Source organism: Thamnophis elegans, chromosome 9, assembly GCF_009769535.1.
Source record: "Thamnophis elegans isolate rThaEle1 chromosome 9, rThaEle1.pri, whole genome shotgun sequence".
NCBI classification, from domain to species: domain Eukaryota; kingdom Metazoa; phylum Chordata; class Lepidosauria; order Squamata; family Colubridae; genus Thamnophis; species Thamnophis elegans.
The window spans coordinates 44,112,048-44,134,976 of NC_045549.1; the positions used below are offsets into that span (position 1 = coordinate 44,112,048).

The following is a 22,929-nucleotide window of genomic DNA, read 5'->3' on the forward strand; positions in this document are numbered from 1 at the left end:
AGGTCTAAAATGTTTTATTCTACTTTGGTCATTAGTATTATTAGCATTTCTAGCACTTTACCATTTATGGTCACAATTTCCTTCCTTCTTGCATATTGATTTATTTGCTAAAGTTCTGTTTCCTGACTTTCTAATTCGCTTTCATTTCTCAGCAAAGCTGTATTTCATTTTTCCCAACATTCTCAGATTACTGCAACCGTTTATCAATTCAGCAGAAAATATTTGAAAGAATGTCTTATGCATTTTATACAATTACACTTCCTTTAACTTACAGACCATTGCATACACTTTTCCAAGGGTATGAAATTTTAAGCTCTTTTTCCATTAGAAAATGAATTTTTGTATATACTTCAGTGCACACATTTTTCTGGATATCTGAATCCCCCCCAAAAATAAAATGTAGAAATGGGTTTTTGACATGAATGTATAAAATTCTTGTACATATTCAACAGATCCAACAGAATAATTTTTTTCTCTGATTTTTTTTTATATTCCAATTCTTATTAATTCCTATCCTGAAACATGATTTTTTTTTTTATGTTTTGTGGTTTTACCATGATCATTTGGGGGAACAAAACAGACACACAAAGTGCTATAGTTGAAGACAATAATATAGGCCCCAAAACAGTTTCCTATATCAAAAAAACAGGCTGAAGTCAAATAAATTTAATAGTAGAGTCTGGGAATGATAGGAAAAATATGTTATAACTGTTTTTCTAAGTCTGCAACATTATATGCCAAGGCACAATTGAGATTAGACACAATATAATTAAATGCAATTGAAAAATATTTAAGACTACATTTGGTGAAAAAGGATATTGAGAGAAGACTTATATTTTGCTTTCTTTTAGATCCACTAGGTAACTCTCTGCATAGGAAAAGAGTTCAGTTACTTTAACTCTTGTCTAACATTTGTCATTTTCTCAATTACAGCCATTTATCTCAGCTATGAAAAATAATTGCACCCTTCGTTGGCCTTTGATGTCCTCCAGAATGCTTAGCTTCCTCTTTGATCCTTTTGTAAATGTTCCAAGCTACACTGTAGCATATTTTAAAGTGAATAAAAGTGAGAAAAGTTGATGTTGCAGTTTAGAAGGGTCACTTTGCAATTTGTAGGGACGTTAACCACCACAGTGATCTTTTGAAGTATCATTATTGTATGAGGCAACCTGATGTTTCATTACATAAAAGTGAAAGTAATAGAATTTATGCCAGGGCAAAGTGGCAGTGGATTACCTCAGTTTTACTCAAAAGATTGAATTTGTTTAAGAGAAGCTTCTGATAACTTCATTGATGTATTCTTCTAGTTTTCAGCAATAACATGAAAGTATTGGCTTCTATTTTTTCAACCTAACTTAAAATTGTTGGCCATATAATCTAAAATACTTATGTTAGCCTTAGTTCTAAGAGTTCCTTCTCAGAATATAAAAGTTCAAACAATCTGGCCAAAAACAGAGAAGTTGATAACTGGCTAAAACTATATACACTATCCCCATTACTATCATCCGCAATAATCTGCCATACCTTCATATGGTATTATATCATCACATATCATTATAAACAACTGATCTGGATATGAGACATAATAGACCGGATCTTTCTCAATGGGCTGCCCTTCCAAATCTATTGAGTTTGAGTTCTCACAATTCCTCACAGACCATTAGCCAATGAACCCGAGTGTTATGCTGGTTAGGAAATGTGGGTATTGAAGTTTAATTCAACTTCAGGATAACAGGTTGGGTGAAGGATGGAATAAATTCATCATGAGAACATACAAAAGTTACAAACCACCCATCATTAATCTATATATGATTGTGTTTGCAGTGATGGGAAGGAAACAATCCTATAACTAGAAGTAAAGAATACTATAGAACTGCCACTGAGAACATTTTGATGTATGACTATTTGAAAGAAACTGTAACAAATAGCTATGATAGTTTGTTGCAGCCAAAGTTACAGAGATTTATAGCAAAATGAACACTTTAATAATATATCCATTATCTATCTATCAATAGAGGCCACAGTGGCTCCTGTGGTTAGAATGCTGAGTTAAGGAGACTACTGAGAGATCAATAGCTTGGCAGTTCAAAACCTGAGAGTGAGCCATATGATGGAATGAGCTGTCAATTTGTACCAGCTCCTGCCAGCCTAGCAGTTCAAAATGCAAGTAGATAACTAGGTACCACTTGGGGGGGGGGGAATACCAGGGCATGAAAATACCTGGGAAATGGGAATGTTACTGGCTAATCCCCTAAACACAGAAGTGCCTTGGTAGATGCTTCCAACACAAATGTAATAGTATATATTGATTAGAGTTTACTTCTCACATACAGAGAGAGCTATGGTAACTTATAACAATGAACCTAGGTACTTTTTGGTGGGAAGACTATCAACAATGAGGTCCAAGGGATATGAAATGTAGTAAAGTCATTATCTTTTTAACAGTTACTCCTAAAATTATTTGTAGCTTCTTAAAAACATGCTGATTTACATATTATCATTTTAATTAATGATCTAATTGTACATGTTACCTTTTTTTATAAAAAATTAAAAATAGGTGATGTTGTGTCACAAAAATTTATCTCAAAAATGCCTTAATTATTACACTGTTGAAAGACTGATTTCTTTTTTTAAAAAAAAAAACCCTGGAATTAAGTCATTTTAATTCTATGCGGCTCACATAGAATTGTAGAGCAAATGATGTTTCATCTTTGACAAAGGAAGATTCATTGGGCAAGTTAAACTGGATCACAATATTAGTAAACCAAATAAAGAAAACTCCAAGGAAAACCATTTGCTGCAAAAGGCCAATTCAACACAAATACTACTGGCTGGCAAAATTATAGCTTGACAGAAAGCAATTTGTATCTCTTAGCTTGACGCCAACCCTGGCATCTGGTGACATCATATCAGTGTAATTCAGAATCAGGAAAGGTCATAATATGAAATCTCTGGTTTGATGAGCCGATTTCTAAAAAATGACAGAAAGCATGTTAAAGAAGAAATGATAATGGTACATATACAGATGGAAGGATTATTATACAGTATCTCTATACATCTACCTCAATAAAATACACATTTATAAACCACTCTAATGTAAGTGTGTTTTATGATTTAGGACAAAAGTTGTCTTCTCTCCAATATCTGTCAACCATGAGAATGAAGAGTTACATTTTAGATTAAGGAGAGTTTAAAAGGGGAACTGCTGTTGACACCATTCAGTTCTCCAAAACTGACAGTTCAGTTTATTTTAACTTATATGTGCTTTAGGTAGACTATGAAGCAATTTTAGAAGCCTTGATGTAAAAATGTGTTAGTGATTTTATTATGTTAATATTATGCTGTGTTATGCATAATATTATGAATAAATTTCACTTTAAATCATTCACCTCTAGAAATTTTTGTCTATTTTTACTAGAATGCAACCTTATTACAGGTTAAAATAGGCTAAAATAATCTTAAAAGCTTAATGATAAATACTGTGTGTTTTTAGTCTCCAGTGAAACATATCTCTAGAGAGAATTTGATATATTTCAAAACCTTCAAGTTGTCTTGTAACTGTTAAGCTAATGACTTAACCAACATATAAAAGCAGAGTTTTTTTAAACTCTAGAGTAATTAGTCTAGAGATGATCAATATATTCTGGAAGAACAGGGTGTAATTATGAAAGGAACTATAATCAATTCAACATTTCTTAGTCATGTCAAAACATTAACTAATTAGGATACACAGCCAAAAGGACATTTGGATGTACTGTAAAAGATCTCAATGGATTATGTTGTGAGTCCCGTCTAAAAAAACTGGAAGTATATATGTGTGTGTGTGTGTGTGTGTGTGTGTGTGTGTGTGTGTGTGTGTGTATATATATATATATATATATATATATATATATATATATATATATATATATATATATATATATATATATATATATTTGGTCAGGCTGTAGGGATAAGCATTATTATTAGAAATATGTAGAAAAAAATAAGAAGTAATAAGGGAAAGGGAAGGGAAGGTTATTGTCAACATCATTCACTGTCTACTCCTTTCTATCCTGCAAACCATCCTTGCTTCCACTGCCTTCATAAGTCACTGAATATAGTAGCCATTGTTTTTAAGTTTCGCTCTGAGACTGCCACACATTACTTGCTCTTTCTATTCTTCCAGATCCATTGATTCCTTATTCATACATGTAGTTTTCAATTTGATTCATGTTCTTTGCAATTTTCTCTACAAGAACCAGGGTTGGAAACTTTCTAAAACATCACTTAGAAAATAGTGTTTGCTCCACATGACCATTATTGTGTAGCCTCAAATGTTGGATTTTAGGACTTGTTTCTTTAGCCAATACTGCATGCCATTCCCGGCAGTATAAGCATGGTATCCTTAACTTTAATCCCTACTTTGCCACAGGCCTCAACAAATTCACCTTGACTCAATTATTCCTTGAGACTTTCCTTCTTCATCACCTTAGTATCATAAAACTGAGTGGATGGAGACAATTTTATTGCAAGTAATAAATATTGCTTGCAATGTTTATGCACTCATCAATTGTCTTCATTTTGTATCATTGTCCCATCATGAATGATCATAATTGTTTGAAACTAAAACCAGTTTTATATTAATACAAAATTTATAGGTACTCATTAATTGGATGGAGTAATAAAGGACAAATTAATTCGTGTGTTAGGTATTCAAGGCATTCATAGCAAGTTTAAATATTTAAAGACATGCTTAAATCATTAAAAAGTTAGGCACACCAGCTGAACATATGCATAGGAGGCTCCAGTGAATTAAACTGCTTTATTTATTTTTTTAAAAGTAGACTTGCTTAAGTTGTATTTGGCACTGGGTGTCTTCACAAACATGCCTTATCATGGCAAGACTATGGTACTGGCTAGTCTTGTTTTGTTTCAGGAAGTCTTTTAAATATCCCAGTCTGACCTACAGCCCTGGGATTTCCAAGTAGTCTCCTATCCACTTACCTTTTCTGACCCTGTGTAGGTTTTTATTGGGGGGGAGGGTTGACTATTTGACTAGATGTTGCTACCTGTTGTGAGGGAGGGGATAATGTCAGTAATAGTAACACATCTTTCCAGAGAGGAGTCAGAATATGTTAGAGAAAGGCCCAAGACAAGAGAACACATAGACCTGAACTAGATGAGGGATGGAAGAAAAGGATCAGGACAACTTCATCTCATAGGGTATAACTTTTAGGTTAGAAGATTATAGCTGTAGTCTGGTGAGATTCTGTCTATTAGATGTAAGCAAATAAAGAACTGGACTTGATTGGATCTCACTATGTTGTTTTTTTATGCTTTTATCTTGCCATAATAAAACTATTAAAACATCCATGGTGAGATTAAAAATAAATCAAAACAATCACAGTAATAATGAAAACCATATCACTACCACCTGGCCTCCAGAAATGTAAGAGGGAAAAATGACAAGAAATAAAAAAATAAAACAAGAAGCACAAAGGAAAATAGTATCAGATATAAGGTTCATGGAAAAGGTACTTAAAACAATTCAGTTTTGAAAATTTTAGAGTAGCCAATAAGAGGGGGCTACCTGATTTCCATCAGGAAACTATTTCAAAGTCTTGATGCTACTCCAAAAAAGCAGAGCTGTCCAGTCTCACATTGAAATCTCACAGAAATGGAGTATTACAAGTTTCTCCCTTGCTAATCTATCTGGTTAGAGCATGTTCTGAAGCACACATCTTGTATTCTTCCTAACATAATATTTAAAAGGTCTGACTGAACCTGCCAAAGATGATAGATCTGGAAGGTGTTGACCTTATTCATATCTATGGCCTGATCCAACTTACTTGAGATAATATTGGAAATTTGGATTTGGGTCATTGATGGAAGGATGTACAGTGTTATTTCAAATGAATTTGGAAGCCCTGGAGAAAGCATCTAAGGAGAGGAAAACATCGAAGGAGGAGTATTGTGGGATCCTCTCCCCTCCCCTTTTTCATTTACCAGAAATTAGACCAGTTGAAATGGAACAAATGGCAAAATACTTAGGTGCTTTTCAATTGTTGGAGATAGACTTGTTTTGAGGTAGACTTGTAATAGGAAGTGATTAAGTTTCCCCCTTCCACAGCTTCCTTTCACAGCTGAATTTTTAAAGTTATTTTCATTTTGCTTATGCAGAATTTTGGTAAAGAACTTGCATACGAATTTTGGTAAAGAGCTTGCATGGTACAAAATGTTCATTCACTGAAATCAGCAAATTTAATTGGCATAATTGATCTTCTATTGTAGGAGGAGGAAGGACTAGCAATACAAAAAACAAAACAGATGGCAGACCTAATTTAGCACTAAGAGTGTGACTGAATACACTGAGATATAAAGTCAGCCTCATGAAAGCTAAGTACACAAACTCTTTACCTGGATAAACAGAATCTAAGTGTCAGTCTCTGCTTCACTGCTGCTTTCGGCTGCCATTGAAACGGGGAACGGGGGCATGGTATTTGGGAGGGGAATCATTCTGTACTGGAGGACTGTTTATTAGGGAGTTATTCTCACCATCTCTTTGCGCATGCGGAAGGAAGGGAGTTTCCCGCCGAGGCCAACTGTCCAGCATTCCATCCTGATGATGATTTTTGAAGATGTCTCCCACCTGACAGTTGGGTGAAATATGATTGGACTATGGACTGGGGTACAAAGGGGAGGGGAATGAATCACATATTGATATCTATTGCTTTCGCACCTTTTTATTCAGATTCAGCTTTGCTTTGCTTCTTTTTGTTTGTAGCCAGTAAAAGTACACTTAATTTTGAAATATGGAGTTGAGTGGTTTCTTTCTTGGTTATTAAATGAAGGTGCAGTGACACTAAGTTTTTTAATGGATGTTCATGGGGAGAAAAATATTTGGTCTTAGAAAGAAATATTTCAAGACAAGAATGAAGTTTGATTGGCAGGCAGTGTATGCTTTACTAACTATTCTTGGCAAGAATTAGCAAAATCCCTCTATTGTTGGCAAAAAATTGTACATTTGCTCTACATAAAGAGATTCCTTTGTTTCACAGCAAAGCTGATAACTGTGCAGAATTGAGAAAGACAAGCCAAGTTTCTTGGAAGTAGAGACTCTATTTAGAATGGGAATTAGGACTTGCTCATACATTGTTATAGAGAGGAAACTGGATATGAGAGCCAGAGCTTTCATCATCAAGATGCTTCTAATGGAATTGTCTCTATCTTCCAATTGCTTGTACATATTTCCATCTGCTTGTATTATAGAAGTTATTTCAGTACATCTCTAATGTTTTGCATACAAAGTTTGTCAAATAGTCCAGAGCTCATTTAAGCTAAGCTTTAAGATGGTGCAAATCTTCCCAACATGAAGGTAAAGAGTAAAATTTTGATAACACTGTTATCAATTCAACTAAACCCCATGTTTAAATGTCCTGTTCTATTCTATAAGTTTGATTCTTTTTAAAAAAATGAATGAATCAACATTTGCATCCATCTTCTATTCATAGAATTATAGAAGACAAAAATATCTACTTTGTTTGATCATGCTTTAAGTCCAACCATATGATGAAAATAAGAAAATATGTATTTACTGTATGTTCAACCAGCATACTGAAATTGTATTACAGATCATAAATCATGGCCTAGGAAATCACTTTGATACATTGACTGTCTCTCTTTTCATCCTGTATGTTTTAAATGCACTTTTAAGTATAGTCACCATTCTAAGGAGCAGATTTATAAACCCTTTAGACCTGTTTATTTATTTAATAACCAATCTGACAGAAAATTGACTATAAGGGATGCACAGTAAAAAAAATCATAAAATCAAAATATTAAAACAATTAACAATACAATTAAACAATTAAAGACATCAGCAATATTATTACTAAGACAGTCAAGAAAATTGATGCTAAAAACAAGGCAACTATGTCATTAGATCATCTTGATCTAAAAAATTAATTTTTTGTGTGTATTTATATTTTTTAATATTATCAATTTTAAAAATTGTTTGCCAACCAGATTCATTTATATAAGATAGACAGCTACATAAATTGAATTAAATTAAACACACACACACAATTATACAATTATATAACTATCAAATGCATGCAAATGCATACAATGCAAGGCTTCAAAATGTCCTTTTCAAAGTTATTTGCCTTGACTGAGAGAACATCCTTTTGAAGAGAGATTTATTTGAATAACTGTTATAAGGAAAACTCTCAAGGAAATGCACTCCATGAAAATTATAAGCATTATGGAACATGCTTGTCAGCTCAAGCACACTTTGTATAGGCAACACCTCAACTCAAGCTACATACTCTGGACATTGATTGATTTCTTCAGCTACAAGGCCTTTCCAGAATATATTTCACATTACTTTTCTGTGACAGGGAATTGTTTTCATCTTGTCAGTAAAGGTAAATATTTAGAACACTTTACTGTGGGTTTTTTTGCACTCGATTACTGTCATTCTCAACATCGTTAACAACTCAAAAAGTCATTTAAAGACAAACTCTTCTGTTTTCTCCCATAATGGTCTCAAATGTCCAGCTCCCTTGATGCCTCTGCTCCAATCTTCCCCAAGTTGGAGGAGAAGCTCAAAGATGGCTTTTGAATTTCTTTTTTTGGCCATATCTGACCAAAGTTGCTAGAAATCAATGACACAATTCCCTTCCATTTTCAGGGGGGAATAGATAGATAGATAGATAGATAGATAGATAGATAGATAGATAGATAGATAGATAGATAGATATAGATATAGATATAGAGATAGAGATAGAGATAGAGATAGAGATAGAGATAGAGATAGAGATAGAGATAGAGATATATAGATATAGAGATATATAGATATATAGATATCAAAGCTAACAAAAGCAAAAAAAATATTGTCCATGTTCATTCATGTTACATAGCTACTGTACATACTCATTGCATGATCATTGCATTTCCCCTGTCTATAAATGTTTTGAAGTTCTGGCAACTAGAAGAGATTACTCATGCCTTTAAAATGCAAAGTCCAAACTTAAAATTTAATAGAGTTGTCCAAAACATTATTTTTAAATTTGAACTTGTGGAATGATCCTACTCCAACAGTATTTTTTTCAGTGAAAATAAGTATTGTTACAGCTTGTCAATGTACATAGTTTGACTTCTCCAATAAGATTAGGAGTATCATTAATTGTCTTTTGACTATTATCAAAAGAAACAAACTAACACACTGAAAACAAACCCCACTGAATCAGAGTTGACACAGGATTGATCACTAATAATGCCAGCTGCTCAATAAACCTGTAATAGATTTAGTTACAACTTTAGAAAAAATAATATTGGTACAAACACAGGAAAAAAGAGGAAGATAATAGAGAAAGAAATATGCTTTATTTAAGGAGAAAGGTAAATTTTGCTCTACAGGTGATTCTGCTGTTAATATATTTACATTTGCTATCAATACATTCAGTACAAATTGTAATCAAAACAGCTTCACATTATATTCAATCTACAAAGAAATTGCCCATGAACAATCCATTTCTCTTCAGAAATTTTAAGTATCTATTTGAAACAACTTTTCAATAAGTGCAAGCCCTAGATTTATAAAAAAAAATAAAGCAAAATAAATAGAACTTTTAAAGCTATAGAACTGATTTTAAAAATCTTCAAAGCATAGAAGGGGAACATGCTACACAGGGATTCCTGTGGTTCAGCTATAACTCAAAATCCATCAGTTCTGCTTCTCAAAAGTGTTCAGAAAGTGCCTGGTATTTTAGATGAATCATTAGAGCAAGTGGAAAACAGTATCTATATAGCAGTCAGTTTTGAGGGAGAAACAAATGGTGTAGGTGAGCATACTTGTGACTAAGTGCCATAAGGAGCTGAAATACAGTAACTGTGTCCCCACTGGGCTTTCAGCTGAAACAACTATGTGTCCACTGGGTATTGTTTTTCCAACAATGCAGACAAAGTGATGTAAAAGAACAACCTTTAGTCCTGCCAAATGCTCTGACAATGATCCCTTTTTCCACTTCAGATGGGAACAAATTATATTACAAAGAATAACTTACAACCATGTCTTCATGGATTTTAAAGAATTAGGTTTGATACAACTAATGTTTGGAAGATCCTGTGGAAAGTCAATACCAGAAAGCTGCTGGTCCTGATAATATCCCTGGCTGAGTACTTAAGGAGTGTGCTGACCAGCTGGCCACCTACTCACAGACATCTTCAATCTCTCGTTGCATCAGGCTGTGGTTCCATCATGTTTTAAGACTGCAATCATTGTACCAGTGCCCAAAAAAACCTATAATCACATGCCTTCAGAATTACCATTCAGTTGCACTCCCTTCCATTATGATGAAGTGTTTTAAGATAAAGGACGATATGATTTTATGCTTTCCCCCTACATTTAACTCATTACAGCTTGCCTACCGGAAGAACTGCTCTATAGGTAATGCTCTTTCCTATGTTCATCATCTTAGTTTAGCACACTTGGAGGAGGAGAATACTTATGTGCGAATGCTGTTTCTTGATTTCATTTCGGCATTCAATACAATCATTCCTCAACATTTGGTGAACACACTGGGACTATTAGGTTTTAATACTCTTTTACATAATTGGATACTACATTTCGTTATTGATAGGCCCCAGTTTTGCAAGTTGAAAGAAAAGTTTCCAACTCCATCTCCTTGAGTACAGGTTCCACACAGGGCTGTCTCTTAAGTCCACTACTGTTTACCTTGATGACCTATGACTGCTGTGCCAAATCTGCCACAAATCCTATTGTGAAGTATGTGGATAACATGGCAGTGATGGGTCTTATCCATGACGACAATGAAGATGCTCATAGGAAAGAGGGTCTGGTGCAATAAAAGTAACCTGGTTCTAAATGTTAATAAAACAAAGGAGATCATTGTAGATTTTAGAAAGATCCAGAACAGGTGCAAATAACTAACTATCTGAACTGGTCTCTCCACACATCATCCTCCACACATCATCCTTAGTGAAGCATCCAAACCAGCATCTGTATTTCCTGCATTGGATGAGGAGAGCACATCTTTTCCTATCCTGGCCACTTTTTACAGAGGCATGATTGCGAGTGTTTTAATAAACTGCATCACTGTTTGGTTTGATGGAAGCAGTTCCTCAGATAGAAAGTCAATACAGAGAGTAGTAAGGACAGTTGGGAAGATTATAGGAAACTTGCTTCCTGTTACTCAGGATACTTCTTAGAAGTGCTATGTGCTTAGAGCTTAAAGAATTATTAGAGACCCCATACACCCAATTTATGGGCTGTTTTCATTGCTCCCCTCTGGAAGGAGGTTTCAAAGTCTTTCTAGCAGAACTACCAGATTCTGTAACAGCTTTGTTTCCTATGCCATCCATCTGGTAAACTCGCAAGATTCATTTTTTGGGCCATGTACATGTATACATCCATATTAGACTGTGTTGTTTCTCTGTGTTATATAATATATGTAGGTATATGCATATTTTTGTGTATTTATTTGGTCATGATTATGTAGTGCATATTGGAGATGGTGAACTTTTGAGATCTGTATGCAATGAAATTTCATTCAAAGTGATAAAGTACTAAGTAGGAAGAAAACTAAATGTGTCCAGGTAAAATTCTCCTGAAGTCCTTTAAAGGACTGGAAAGGAAGAAAAACACTGAAAGAAAATTATTGAAAACACAAATGGCATTGAAAAGAAAATTTTGTTTACACAGCATTCAAAAGAGGTAATACAAAAACTAAAAAAGAAACAAAAAGATCAGAACATATCTTTTCCAGCAACCAACATCCAGATAAGCACAATTAGCATCAAATAAACAGTCAAGCAGAAAACAATAGCTTAATTAAGAAAATCAAGGAGAAAACCATGCCCCCATTCAATGCTGACAGAAAGTTACTGTATATAAACAGGGAGAAAACTCCACACTCACTCACACTCATGGTGTTACCTAGATGGATAATGAAATGTCTACAAACAATGAAGCTCAGAGAGAATCAGGGACTCCACAATTCAACCCCAAGCTATATATATTCTCTTCTGTTGGAGAGATTGATTGGTCCTTGTTATCTAGGTGATATACAGGATTGCCTATATGATAAACTTCATTCTATTTAAAAGGTCTGCTAGTTAATTATGTATTTTGTCAAAGTTTCACCAGGAAAGTTGATAGGAGGAAATGGAAATGCACGTAGGTATTATTTTGAGATACTGTATATTTAGAATAAAAGAAAAGGGCAATAACCATTTGCTTGATGAAGATACCATGGTACTAGTCCAAACAATGACAGCACTCAGACTTCAAATTAGTTTGGAGACACTTTATCTCCCCAAACCTATACAGCCTCCTTGACTGGCCAGAGATCAAAAGATATATTGGATATACTCAGGTTACTGAAGACGACAATCCCTAATCAGAAGGTAACTTCACCTCATGGTTTCATGTAGGAGGGCTTAAAGAATGACCTCTCTCTCCTTCCTATCACCACCCCAAATCCACACCAACTGAAGCTAGCACAAGAGGAAGAAAAAAAACTATCATAAAGCAGTGCCCTCTATTCCCAACCTATGGCACCAACTCAGAAGAAGACGATGATGATTAACAGTATTGAAAACTGCTCAGGCATCAAGTTGTTCAAGATTGGATAACAAACTCAATCTAGAGTATGCCACAGATCATACAACGAACACTGTCTCAGTACTAAATCCAGACTTGGAATGTGAATGAAACAAATCATGATATTCCACTTCCTCCTGATTTCTTATCAACTGCAAACTGATCCATCTCTGGTTGATAGTTATCAGAAATGGTTGGATTAAAGAATGATCTCTTGAGGAGTGGTGCACTGCTTCCTCTTTCAAAGCAAAAGGTGCTACCTGCTCCAATAGAGAGAATGATACCACAGCACGGACCCAACCACAGATCACCTTGGTTGATTTTATGACACAGGAGTAACCTGAATCCAGTAAACCATCAGTGGATCTAACAGTTCAGCCAACCCCGGCAACTGTTGGATGGGTTAAAGAAGAGCCATCTGTTGCAGATGCTTTAATTTGGATTTAGTGCACTGAAAGGAGGCTTGGACTCCATGGGTAAATGGGGAATTCCAGTACCTTCAAAAGTTACACTAGCATTGAATCCTCATTCCTTAATTACGTAAGATGTTCAATTTAATGTGATTTATTTTAGAAAACACGTGTCAATTTGTTAGTTTTCTTGATGTAGAAATAAAAAGATACAGATGGGACCTGAAAAAATATTTCACTCAAATTGGATCTCTTATAGAATATTCTCAATTCCTGGAAATTAAAAAAAAAACATAGATCATGCAGGGGATAAATATGGGCATTTTACTTCTAGTCAAAAGTATTCATTTTTATCTGAGGATGCTGACTTCTCACCAAGAACAGCAAAGAGTTGCATCTCTTTGTAATAATTCTGCCTTCCCAAAGTATTACTATTATGTGGAGAGAAAGGCACTGGCCATCCTAGTCATTGACTGAACTGTGTGTGGGGTGTGTGTGTGTGTGTGCATGTGTGCCTTAGAGTTAGCATTGACTCCTGGTGATTGCTGGACATGTCCCTGAATGGCCAGAATTTTGGAAGTGGCTTGTCATTGCCTACTTCCTAGAGTTGAGAGTGAATGATTGGTCCAAAGTCACTTTGCTGGCCTTATGCCTAAAGCAGGTTTGGAACTCAGAGTCTCCCAGTTTTTAGGCTGTGCCACTATACCAAACTAACTCTCTTGATTGAACTATTTGTACATATTTTTCTATGCATTGATAAATGGGATTAGGGCTAATTATTGAGTGTGTTGTGGAACTTCTCTTAACCAAGTAGTCTCCCTTCTATTGAAGCAAGTCAGATTAATGCTTTCTCCTGTAGCAATCTCATCATGATTATCAGTCTTCCTAATTGAGATGGAAAGAAAACATATGAATATGTTGCATTCATTGTGAACCTGCTAATATTATTTTTTGTGTACATGTATTGCTTCCTTTGCACCGGAGATTTATTTAACTGATTTTGAATTAATTCTAACAATAGTATGTGTTCTCTAGAAAAACAAAACAAAACAAAACTGCATTTTCCTTATTTGATTGGTTTACAGGATACAAAAAGTTTGCCTAATTGTTTTTTTCAGAAAAACAGGTTAATAAATAACATCAGTCTCTTAGTGCAACGATCCAGCCATTAATATGGAATTTACAAATAGCTTCATTCTGTGAAGCTAATGGATGCACTCCATGATGTAGCAATTAATATTTGAGGAAGTCTTTTCATTTCTGTTAATAAGCAGCTGTATTTTATAGGCTTATTATCAACATTCTGAAATACTAGCCAGCCAAAAATTTCAGATAAATAGGACACATTATTGTGAAATATTTATAGGTTTAGATTGCTTAAATTGCCTTCTGTGAATCCATTTCCATTTTCTTTCCCTTTTCTCCATTATCCCAATTCTATACTAACTAATAATATAGTAGACTATTCCTGCTGAGGGTAGCTATTTAGGAAATATTTTATAATGCCTGCTCTTTTTTGTCCCCTATTTATTTAACTAACTGACTTTTAAAATAAACTGGAGGCACCTGAGGTAATTATCACACATATACTCCAAAGACCTGCAATATCTCTATTTCTCTAATAAATGTTTATACATTTTAGTCATGAGTGTGTTGGCTGGGATTAGTTGATGGTTTTATATTTTTGAAAGCAGGCAGATGTTGCCTCAGATGCACAAGTCATCCTTTTGTAAAGATTTAAGGCAATAGTTCCCCTGTAAGAGAACCCTCAGATTACTGTGAAGTGTGTTTAGATGCCACAATTCTAAACAAGCCTGTAAGCAAAAATCATTGATATACTTATGAGCAACAGGAAAACTTGCTGCTGGGGATGTGAAATGTATTGGGCTTGAAGGCTATATTTGGTTTAATGGTGAAACTCATTAAACCAAAGACACCTTTCTCTAGGATCATGCTTGGGCTGCAAGAGGCAGTTTTTTAAGCTAAGTAAACACTTTCATGTACTTTGAAGCACTTTTTGCCTTCAAATCCAAAGGGCTGCCCAGCCCTGCCTGTTATAATTTGAAGGATACTCATCTTTTCTTCAACTTAAAAAAAAACTACCCAACTACTCACTTGTAGCTGTAGAGACCTCTGCTTGTTCTGATTCTGGCTGTTTTTAAAGGGAAAAATGAAACAATTGTGGCTACTTCCTGCAGTAAAAGGAATTCACTGCTTTTGCTCTTTTTCTTTAATCTTCTGGTTTGGCTCCATGTGTTAAACAACAGAGCATACAGGCTTATTTTTCTTCCTCCTCTCCTCTTCAGAAATATGAGGAGACCAAAAGAATAAGAACTTGCTACAAGAAAATGGATGACTTTCATGAAAGCTGAAGAAAGCAAGGAAGCATCCTGCTAACTCCCATTAAATTTTCTTTAGCTGTGGATTATACATGTTATAAACTATATAAAGGGAACCATTGATTTGAGAAATCGATACATACCCTATTTCCACAAAAATAAGACCTCCCCAGATAATAAACCTAACTGGGCTTTGGGCACATGTGCTAAAATAAGCCCTCCCCTAAAATAAGCCCTCCCCTAAATATTTAAATGCATGCACAGCCAGTCCCTGCCATTTCCTGGGGGGAAGGGGGGAACATGCCCACATGCCCTACATGTACCTGCCATCCACACAGAACAGCCTTGCGGAGGCCATTACTGCAAACCCTAGTTACCATGCCTCTTCTCTTAGTGGCGGCTGCAAAAAGAGTGGCAGGCTCAGCAAGACTAGGGCTGGCAAGAGTGTGCCAGAAACAGAGACAGAACTTCTGGTTCTCTGTGGATCAGCTGATCCATGGGCTGAGGTCAAGGGGCCTCCTGTACCTAAAAAATAAGACCTCCCTGAAAATAAGGCCAAGCACTTATTTTGGGGAAACACTGTATTAATTCACACCATTTGCCTCATGGTCAGCAAACCAGTAGTAAACCAGTTAGGAACCCACCACTGGGCCAGCCCATTTATATTTAAATTTGAAGGAACATATTTTAGAAAGGAATGGACCTACCAAGCTTTCCTGCACTGATTAATAGTAATGGAGAAACATAAGATTGAAACTAGTCAAAGAAAAAGGGGGGGGGGAACACTATGAGTTTTTTCAGGAATTTTTAGTCTACGTTTTATCTAGATGATTAAGTAGAGTGAAATTATATGATTTGGTTTGAAAAAATCCCTCAAGTTTTCTTTTTTCTTATGTCCCCTATTTTGTATCATATTATACTGAAATAGTAAATCTTTTCAAATCAATTTCATCATCAAAGTATTAATACTTGCAGATGGATATTTCATCACAACAATCTGATTCTATTAGATCTCTCTGGAGTCTGTGATTACTGTTTGAGGTTTTACACCAAAGACAGAAAACAGATCACATTCATTTGTATTAAATAAATACACCATGATAGCTTCCCAACCACCTCTAATTGACAGGGAAAACAGAGCAATGATATATGAAAAGAGCATGTTGTCTTAGCAGGTTTCTCCTCAAATAACTATTTACCAAATGCCAATGAATCAAATGCCAGAATTTTGAATGCACACAAGTCAGTGACTTCAGAGTGACAAAGTGACAGTTGCCCTTGGGGAAAGGATAATATTTCAAGAGCTCCTCTATCCAACAAACAACAGGGGTGTGGATCTAATAAGGTGTCAGAACAATGAGTGATGGAAAAACAAAAGAAAAGAACTGAAATTAAAGGTTATTTTTTTTGCTGCTGAAATGATTAATTAATGGAGATTTTCAAAGAAAGAAAGAATCAGATTTCTGTGACGACAAAAGTACAAACTTTCAAACCAAATTTAGAACAACTCTTTAAGCCAGTGAAAGAAACATAGTTTTAAAGCAAACAATATCCTCCCTGCACATACATGCATGTACAAGAAAACCCTTGTCTGGTCCTCCATTACAAGGATTCTGGAATTTTTCTTTCAATACAAGATAAGATGTAACATAGGAAATTTTGGAGAACCACATTTCTGGATTCAAAACGAATCAGCTCGTTTTGACCAAAAACATCAATTAAAAAATCCTTGGATATGCAACTTGTCTCAATGTGTGTCTGTCTGTGAGTTTTTGTGTGATCAAAGTGCCTATGTTCAAAACAACTATTCTTCAAGAAAAATGCAAAAGGGAATGGGTCATATCCATCCCTTTTGGGACATTGGAGTAATGCTTTTTGGTCCCCCCTGTACATGTTTTGATTTCTCAAACATCTCAAGAAAGCTTTATTTGGATATGTGGATAGGAAGTCAATAGCTATTACAAAGGTGCTAAAACATATGGAAGAGGGAACAAAGCCATCTTAAACGAACACTGCTTAGCAACAATTAAAATGCAAAAATATGTTTGGTGTAATGCAAACATTGTTCTTTAACCTGTCTTTTTTTGTTTGTTTGACTGTTTTCTGTCTCAGTGTTTGATTCTGAAAAGAAGAAAGCCTTTGTAGCCAAATGTGCACTATGAATCTGAAAAAAAAATTGTGAGGGGCATGAGTATTTCAGTATGCAATAGGGTATCACATTGCCATAAAAATATAAGTAGGGGTTAATTTTAAATGATTACTTTTTATAAATATCAGACTCTGTGAAATAGATCAGTTTGTTCTTCTCTCTCCATTCTATTTTCTGTAAGTCACTCCCTCTCTTTAATGGATCCCTCAGTGTTTCAAGTGCATTACATGTGTCTAATCCATTTTGAAAATAAGTATTATGAGATTTGAAATAGAAGATCTCTAGGATTATCCATGAAAGTCACTATTCATGCAATAACAGGTTTGGGAATCATCATGTGCAAAGGTGGACCTTTGGCAATAACTATAAAATGCATGAATAATGCATGGCTTTGTAAACACAGATAAAAAAACCTCAGTAAAATATCAAATACCATAAAATATGTTACATTTCAGGATCTTTCAAGAGAGATGAATATAACTAGCATTTTCAAATCCATGTGTTCAGAATCAGATATGAAATCAACTTCAACTGCTTTTGGAAATTATTTTTGTCTATGCATATTAGTGAAAGGAGACCAAATAAAATTAGGAATTTCCATACTCTTTGAAATACTTAAGAACTGCTAATCAGCTCAAAGGGCTATCTATCTTGTTGAAAATTTTCAATCAAGCAGTGATCACTCAGATACATGTAAGAAACTCGGGACATAAAAGCAATAGCCTCTTTTATGTTTCTCCCTAGCAACAGGAATTAAAGGCAACCTGCCTTTGATTCTGGAAGTAATGTGCAGCCATCAAGACACTCCCAGCACTATTTTCCTAAAGTTTGTTTAGTCCCTTAAACAAAACAAACTCTAGATATGTGACCATCAACACAACTGACACAGGACTTTGTCCCCTTCTGCTTATCTCTCCAATTCTGTAACAATCCTCAGTCCACAATTGTCATGAATATCTACATTATATCTACAATATCTACCCTTCCAGGTAGGCTGAAAACATAACCTGCTAGACTCCACTGTATTGCGGTCAGGTTTAATAACAGAACCTTGAAAGCCTGCCAGAGTTTCCCTCTGCCCCTTTTATACCAGATGGATCTAGGTGAAATTATCTTCAGTTTTCCACATTGCCTCTTTTTCAAGGGCTAAGAGGTTGGTTATTTTCTCTTTTACCTGCTAATGGCTCTTGTATATTCTTCCTAACATTTTTTTTCTTTTGCCTTTACACTGGTTGCATTATAGAATTTCATAAGAGCTTTTACTATCATTGCAATTTTTCATTCCAAGCTAAAACGCTATTCCTATATGTTTTCAACTCTGATATATTCCCAAGGTGAATCTGCAATATGCTATTGTTTTAATGCCCATGTCTTTAATGGCCAGCTAAAGGATTTTCTAATGGTGTACTATTCCCACTACCATAAATTGTTATAAGAAAGTTGAACTTTCTGGTTCTTACTACTTACAAGTCATGAATATATTCATACTGCTCACCTGCCTGAAACCCACATTGTATTTTGGACATTAATACATTAGAGAGGATCCAGAGGTTTTTTACAAGAAGAGTACTCAACTCTTCTTGTAGGGGAGTGTGCATAGGTGCACCAGTATGCCTACCATCCCTTTTCTACTTTCCCTATTTATATATACTCATTTTATGTTTTTATGATTATGTTTTGCTTTTATATATCCATTTATTTGTGCCTAACCCTAACTTGTGGGACTTTTGAATACAGACAGATCATCATTTGGAACACAACACACCAGATATCACAGTTATAGAAGGCCAAAATATACAGTTTATTGATATCACTGTACCAGGAGATGCCAGACTGGAAGAAAAAGAAGTAGAAAAAAAATCACAAAATATCACAATGTCACTGACCATCAAAACTACATGCCTATGGTTGAGACATGTAACCATGATACCCAGTGTCAACAGGGCACTTGATACCATGTCCAAGAATTTTATAAGATACATCAACAAATGACAGCTTCCTGCAATAATACCAGCAGAATTGCAAAAAACTGCGCTACTCGGAACATTGTATATTTTAAGAAGGTACTTGCTTGATACCTAGGATGCTAGCAGCAACCTGTATCAACCATTAGCACAAGTCAATGGTATTTGTAATGCATTTTTGAATGTTCAGTTGACTGAGTTTCATATTTAATGAATAAAGTATACAACAACAACAACAACAACAACAACAACAACAATGCAAACAGCAGACTAAAGATATTGTTTTTGGTCTGCTTGCTAAATTCGGATTTCAAGTGTCATTTTTGTTTAGCAATTCTGCACATGTATGAAATCTCACTATGCTTCACATATCTAAATCACACTCATTACAACACTTTAAATATTTAAGCAGAAGAATGAGAAGGCAGGCAGTGGAGTATGGAATTCACCTTGAAGAAGGAATGCAAGAATTCAGGAGGATGTGAGAAAAAAACTCAGGATTGTCCTGCCTCTATTCTTTTTAGAGTAAGAGATGTGTGTGAGAGAGAGGGGGGAGGGAGAAGGGGGAGAGGGAGGGGGAGAGGAGAGGGAGAGAGGGAGAGAGAGACAGAGAGACAGAGACAGAGACAGAGACAGAGACAGAGAGATTCTATACTATACTTTGAACAATAGAGTTCCAATAGTCCTTGTCCGGTTTGTTTCATTACCCACCCTTCAAAGGGCAGGCAAGTAATTCTGGCCAGTACCACAGCAATTCATGTGATTAGTTAGTTTAATGGCAAATATAAATCCCAATCTGCAGTGTTGCATAACCCTAACCCTGTTCTAAATTGCAAGTTCAATGGGCTCAATACTTGCTTAAAACAAATACTGTGGTCAAGCTAAGGGGTCAAAAGCATTGACTTTAGGGAATTGTTTCCTTTTTCAATCAAATTCATATGCTTGTGTACTAGAAAGAAGACTGGGACCTGACGTTGGTGTGAAAAATAATAGAGTGCTTTAGATAGTCTCTTACATGGTTCCTGTGTATACTGAGATTCTACTAGAAATGGAATAAATCTAGTTTTAAAAATTAGTTTTAAAAAGAACCCAAAGATAACTTTTGCAAAACTAAGATTACATGGGTACTCCCCAATAACTCTGTTTGGTTTGCGATTTCTTTAAAAAAAATAAAAGCATACAATCAACCTTAACAATAACAAAAAAGAAAAAAAATAGTATGCAAAAAGAGGGAAAAGTAATCAAATAAATTTAATATTTAACATCTAGGATGTTAATAGCAACAATTTCTCCTTCCCTTTTACACACACACACACACACACAGAAAGAAAGAAGAAAAAAACTGTCAACAGGTTAAGCTAAACATTACACATCTTCAAATCCCCGTTAACCATCTGTTATAATATTTAGCATGTAAAAAGTCCACAAATGGTTTCCATTATCTCTAATCAATGCAGTTAATTTCAGCATCTCTGCTAATTCAATTTCAAAATGATTTCTGAGTCTTGGAAAAAGTGGCAGATGTAGCAAAAGGCATCTGCATCAAAAATGCCAGAGGCACACATTTTTTCCTGGGCCACTCTTTTTTTAACCAGAGCAGTAGGTATTTACACTTTCAATCAGCTCTTCTTTTGGTAATCAAAGCATTCTGGAGAACCTTTCCCGAGCCATCAACCTTGTGGTAACTCTTCTATTGAGCCCAGAAGGGATGCCATTAATTCAGGCCAATCACTTGGCTTGATTTTGTCTTCTTTGTTCCCTTTTGGGGTTCAGTTTCTTTATTCCAACCAGAATTGTCATTGCTGAAAGTTCAGAAAGAGCTGGCTTGATATTTTCTCACAAACTACAAGAATTAATATTATTGGAGCTAGATGGGCATAGCATCTATTAGCAATGATCAGCTAGATTGCCCCAGAAACAAAACTTTTATGTTCTATGTTCAGAATCAGAATTAATTAGTTCTGCACTTAATTATATATATATAATTATATAAAAAGCACAAATACAACACAAATGGCGCAAATACAACACGCACACACACACACACACACAAACACACACACACACACATATATATATGAACAGTCAGTTAACAAAAGGCAAAGGACACCTTATTCCACCATTGTTTTACTCCCCAAACCCACAAAACTGTTAGAAAACTGAAAGATAACACTATATAATCGTATCAAATCCCTTTAACATTTATAAACCACATACCCTCCACTTCAAAAAGTGCTACTTACCACTGTGAAATTCATTACTTTCAGGATCCATATTGTCATGGCTAAATTAACGATCATGGTAACCAATAGCAAGAGGACAAAGAAGTATAAGCACCTCTTTCGCCAGCCATAAATCCCTACTGGATAAAGTTGAGGATTTTCTGTTCTTGGCAGGCTGTTTTGCTGTGTTGCTAGTATATACTGTTCCCGTGTCATCTATCAGAAACAAGAAAAATGCAAAGCATTATATATTTATCTGAACAATTAAAATATCCTCCATTTCTTTTTACTAAGTGAAAACTCTTTTTTGTCTTCTGAGAAAACCATTTTTTACACTGTTAGAAGAATTAATTTGGTCCAATTTTCGGAGCTGAGTTACGAATAAACATATAGTACACAATAAACACCACTGTGCTGCTAGAAATAGAATTTATTCATTCAACCATGTACAATGATGGATGGTAGTTTACCTCATTAGGGGTCTACCAGCAGAGGTATATAAAATAACAAAGAGGCTTTGATGTTTAGATGTTTAGATGTGTGCTCGCTCACAACCAGCAAACCAGTTGTTAAGGTAAGTGTAGCCCACTTCTGCCTTTAACACAGTAGATGTCTGTTCTGTCTTCAGTTCTTTTACTCCCCAACACCTTTTGAGAAAGAGACATGGGAGGTGCAACTGCTGCTTTGTTTTGCAGTGTTCCAGAGGTGGGTTGCTTCTGGTTTGGCCCAGTTTGGGTGAACCGGCCTCGAACAAGTTCCCTCGCCGCTGCTGGGCCACCTCCATTTCGGATTTTAGTGACTGTTCACTACAATCCAAAATACACAAAATGTGCGAAATGCGCAAAATGCGCATGCAGAAAGAACAATTTACATTGAGCAGGGCATGTGCATTGGTTGCGAACCATTAGTAAAACCTGCAGCAACCTACCCCTGCAGTGTTCTCAAACTCTTTTAAATCATGAGAGAGAGAGAGAAAATAGTGGCACCGCTGCAGATGGGGTGGAAGAGAAATACTGCATATCCTATGAAGTAGGTAAGTAGGTAGGTAAGCACAGAAAGTATGGGAAGATAAGAGAAAGAGAAAAGAAGAAGTGAAACATGCAACAAGGATGCATATAGTTCCAAGATGCTTCAATTCCCTAGTATTGCTACTACATGACATTTTAAAATAAATAATTCAAAACCTTAAACCCAACCTTTATATTCTGTAATTTGCAACAGTGTAATTAACTCACTTC

The 22,929-nt window shown here is 35.3% G+C and overlaps 1 protein-coding gene across 3 annotated transcripts in view; it reads right to left on the reverse strand.

The window, feature by feature from the left end:
• SGCZ (sarcoglycan zeta) overlaps positions 1-21,907 on the reverse strand; it is a 228,971-nt gene extending 207,064 nt beyond the window's left edge. For all 3 annotated transcript variants that reach the window (XM_032224357.1, XM_032224358.1, XM_032224356.1), the window contains exon 1: positions 21,713-21,907. In XM_032224357.1, the coding sequence (XP_032080248.1) occupies positions 21,713-21,907 (195 nt within the window). The remainder of the gene's footprint in view (positions 1-21,712) is intronic.
• Positions 21,908-22,929: the final 1,022 nt, after the last annotated feature.